Genomic DNA, 3,622 nt, shown 5'->3' with positions numbered 1-3,622 from the left:
AAAAAAAAAAAAAAAAAGACTCAAAAGCCAGATATAATGGGGCACACTTGTAATCCCAGCCACTTAGGAGACTGAGAAAGAGGATTTCAAGTTTGAGGCTAGCCTGGGCAAGTTGGTGAGACCCTGTCTCAAAATTTAAACAGAACTAGGTACTCAGTGGTAAAGTACCCTCAGTCTGTGCTACTCATAAAAATCAGCCCAATTAAAAGTCTGCAAAGGGCCCAGGAGTGCCTAGCTTAGCGACTAAATGCTTTGGCTAGCATGTGTGAGGCCCTACTTCATGTCTCAAGGGTGGGGGTGTGATTTAAGGTAACAGCCAATATTTTCCTAAATTACTAATTAAGACACACTATTCTCCTTTTCTTAAAGGAAAACAAAAGGTTACTTACATGTACCAAGGACAGAAATCTGACTGCTCTTTGAGATTTGCTCCAGTCAATCCTGAGCAGGGCATAAAATGAATGTCCTTTTTGGGATTGAAGCCAACCTTTTTCAAAAATGGCACTAGCTTCTCTTTACATTCTTCATACCTATGAAATTTACAAGTAATTCAATTATAATGTCAACCAAATGTTTCCTAAGTAAATTACGGTTTAGAAAAACTCCAGTGAAATACACATGTAATAAAAGCACTCTTTATTCTACCAACATTTAAAAAACACTGACAACTAAGCTTACCTCTCATTGCTCCAGTTTACTGTTGGATCATCCATCTTATTAATAAGCACAATTAAGTGTTTTACACCTGCTGTCTTTGCCAACATTGCATGTTCTCTGGTTTGTCCTCCTTTTTCAAATCCAGTTTCAAACTCTCCTTTCCTGGCTGAGATCACCTTTTCCAAAATATCAAGTAATTTATTTTTACACTTTCAGGCATACTTTTCCACCATAAAACATCTTTTTACTTGTATCAGAGGGTTTCCCAAGAAAAAAGATCCAAGTAAGTTACAATATAGGACTCTGTCGGAAATCAAAAATATCTGCATGGCATGATTGCAAAGTCTAAGGCCAGCCAGATAGCTCAGCAGACTAAAGCGCCCACTTAGGCAGGTGTAGCAACTGGGGTTCAATCCTTGGTGTGCTATGCCGCGCTTAGACAGTGGCTGAGACTGGGTACATAGGCGCACTCCTGTAATCCTAGCATTTGCGAAGCTGAAAACTGGAGAATCACTACAAATCCAAGAATCCAATCTGTGTGTAGTGAGACCCTGTACTAAAAATACATTTAAAAAAAAAAAAGATTTGAAAGTTTGGCGCCAAGCATAGTGGCACACACCTTAATCCCACCATTCAGGAGGCTGAGGCAGGAAAACTGCCATGAATTTGAGGCAAGCCTGTGATACATAGTAGTCCCTTGTCTCAAAAAAAAGAGAAAGAAAAACAGATTTCAATGGGAGAGTTGTAGCTTAGGTATAAAGTCAAAAGTGCCACAAAAACAAAGACTTAAGTGTTTCTTTTAATACCTGAACTTTTTTCTTCTTTTGAGACAAAGTCTCACTAAGTTACAAACTGTCCAGGCTGTGTTCAAATTTGTAATCCTCCTGTTGGTGCCTCCCACTTCCTCAGAAGTCCATTTGAATAATCAATTTATATGATCCAATGTCACTACGAAACCTGTGAAGAATGACTCTAAGGCTTAAGGCACACTGACTATATTATCCATTCCTGATGTTGTAAAGTAAGTTCTGACACTAGTAGATAAGTTAAAATGTAACTTCAGAATTAAATTACAAAGATTTGTTAGCAAAGGCTTGGAAGCACACGCCTGTAATACCAACACTCTGGGAGGCTAAAGAAAGAGAAGTTTAGGAGGAAGAGATAGGAGTTTGAACCCAGCCTTCACAACTTAAGTGACTTGGTGACATTATATCTCAAAATAAAAGAAATTAAAAACTCAAAGGCTGTAAATAAAAATACTTTTAGTTCCTTGTAAAAAAAAAATTTCGAAGGCTGAAGATGGGACCACAGAGATAGCTCAGCAGTCTAAGCACCTGCCTAGGCAAGCACAAGAAGCTGGGTTCAATCCCCTGGTACCACATGCCATGCTGGCCCTGCCCTAGGCACACCAAGCCAACCACCAAGATCCGGTGTAGCGTCACAGGCATATCCCAGCAGGTGTATAATCCCAGCGTTGGGGAGGCTGAAACAGGAGGATCACTACGAGTCTGAGCTGCGTAGTGAGACCCTGTAGCAAATACATGAAAACCAAACCCCAAAAAACAACCAACAAAAAAAAAGAAGATGTAGCTCAATGCAAAGGCCTTTAGGTACCATAAACAAATGAACAAGCAGGGCCAGGGAGATAGCTCAGTAGAATAAGTGCTTGCCTGGCAAGCGCAAGGGCCTGAGTTCAATCCCTGGTTCTACCAAAAAACCTCCAAATGAATAAGCAAGTAAGATTGGCATAGTGGTGTTAGCTATAGAGCACATGGCAACAAGGCCCTGGGTTCAACTCCCACTAATATCAAAAGATTCTATGGGCAGGTTAGTGCAACAAAAATGAGAATTGTGACTATGCGTCATTACAATTCTCTGCAACCTAAATTCTAACATTTAGAAAGTAAATGAAATATTTACAATATAAATCAGAAATAAAAAAATACAATATAAATCGGGTTGCTAACACACCTATGGACTAAAAATATTTATCTTACCAATACAGCCAAATCAGCTTGAGAGGCACCGCCAATCATATTTGGAACGAAACTCTTATGGCCAGGGGCATCCAGAATTGTGAAATGTTTCTTTTCTGTTTCAAAGTAAGCACGACCCACTTCTACTGTTTTACCCTTGTCTCGTTCTTCCTGATTTGTATCTAAGGCCCAAGACAAGTACCTGGAATTTTTAAAATAATAATTATATTGCTAAAAACGTAAGTATCTTGAAAGATATTTTTCTATCATTAAACATGTCATTGATGACATCTAGCTTCACATTGATTCACATAAAAAGGGCTGAAAATAAATTAGAGGGGCTGGGGAGATGACTTAGTAGAATAAGCGCTTCCCTGTCAAGCGCGAGGGCCTGAGTTCAATCCCCAGTTCCGCAAAAGAAAAATAAATAAATTAGAATAAAATGTATTATTGTGATTCAAACAGAACTCTTACCTATATCCAGTCATATATTCTATAAGCAAACATTATAAAAGTAAGCTGACAACACACACACACACAAAAATTACTTAGTACTAATGTCAAAACTACTGTGAATTCAGTCATACTGAGATCCTTCTTTAAAAGTTCACGCACATTGGGCCTGCGAGATAGCTCAGTGGTCTAAACAACCAGCGCCCCCCCCCAAAAAAAAAGTTCACGCACAAAATACAACACAAACAATGATTATAAATAATGAAGGTAATTTTTAAAAGTAGAGGATCCTGAGCCCGGAGAAACAGCTCGGTAGAATAAGTGCTTGCCCGGCAAGCCCAGGGTTCTGAGTTCAATCCCCAGTAATGCCAGAAAAAAAAAAAAAAAAAAAAAAAAGGAAAGTATTTTGAGGCAGGGTTTCACTAATTACTTAATAAAATAAATTTAGCATTAATTGTCCATGTAAAAATTATATACTTACAGTATATACTATGTACGATTTATAGAAATTATTTTAATTGTTTTACCTAATTCCA

At 38.2% G+C, this 3,622-nt stretch overlaps 1 protein-coding gene across 6 annotated transcripts in view; it reads right to left on the bottom strand.

Moving 5' to 3' along the window:
- Window positions 1–3,622, bottom strand: part of Gspt1 (G1 to S phase transition 1) — a 54,289-nt gene that overhangs the window by 18,250 nt on the left and 32,417 nt on the right. For all 6 annotated transcript variants that reach the window (XM_004644226.3, XM_023704387.1, XM_004644225.3 and 3 more), the window contains 3 exons: window positions 2,655–2,835; window positions 679–833; window positions 390–530 (listed from right to left, as the gene is read on the bottom strand). In XM_004644226.3, the coding sequence (XP_004644283.1) occupies window positions 390–530; window positions 679–833; window positions 2,655–2,835 (477 nt within the window). The remainder of the gene's footprint in view (window positions 1–389; window positions 531–678; window positions 834–2,654; window positions 2,836–3,622) is intronic.

Source organism: Octodon degus, unplaced genomic scaffold, assembly GCF_000260255.1.
Source record: "Octodon degus isolate 3935 unplaced genomic scaffold, OctDeg1.0 scaffold00195, whole genome shotgun sequence".
In the NCBI taxonomy this organism is placed as follows: domain Eukaryota; kingdom Metazoa; phylum Chordata; class Mammalia; order Rodentia; family Octodontidae; genus Octodon; species Octodon degus.
The sequence above is the reverse complement of the archived record's forward strand: the minus strand, read 5'-3'. Positions and strand labels throughout refer to the sequence as shown.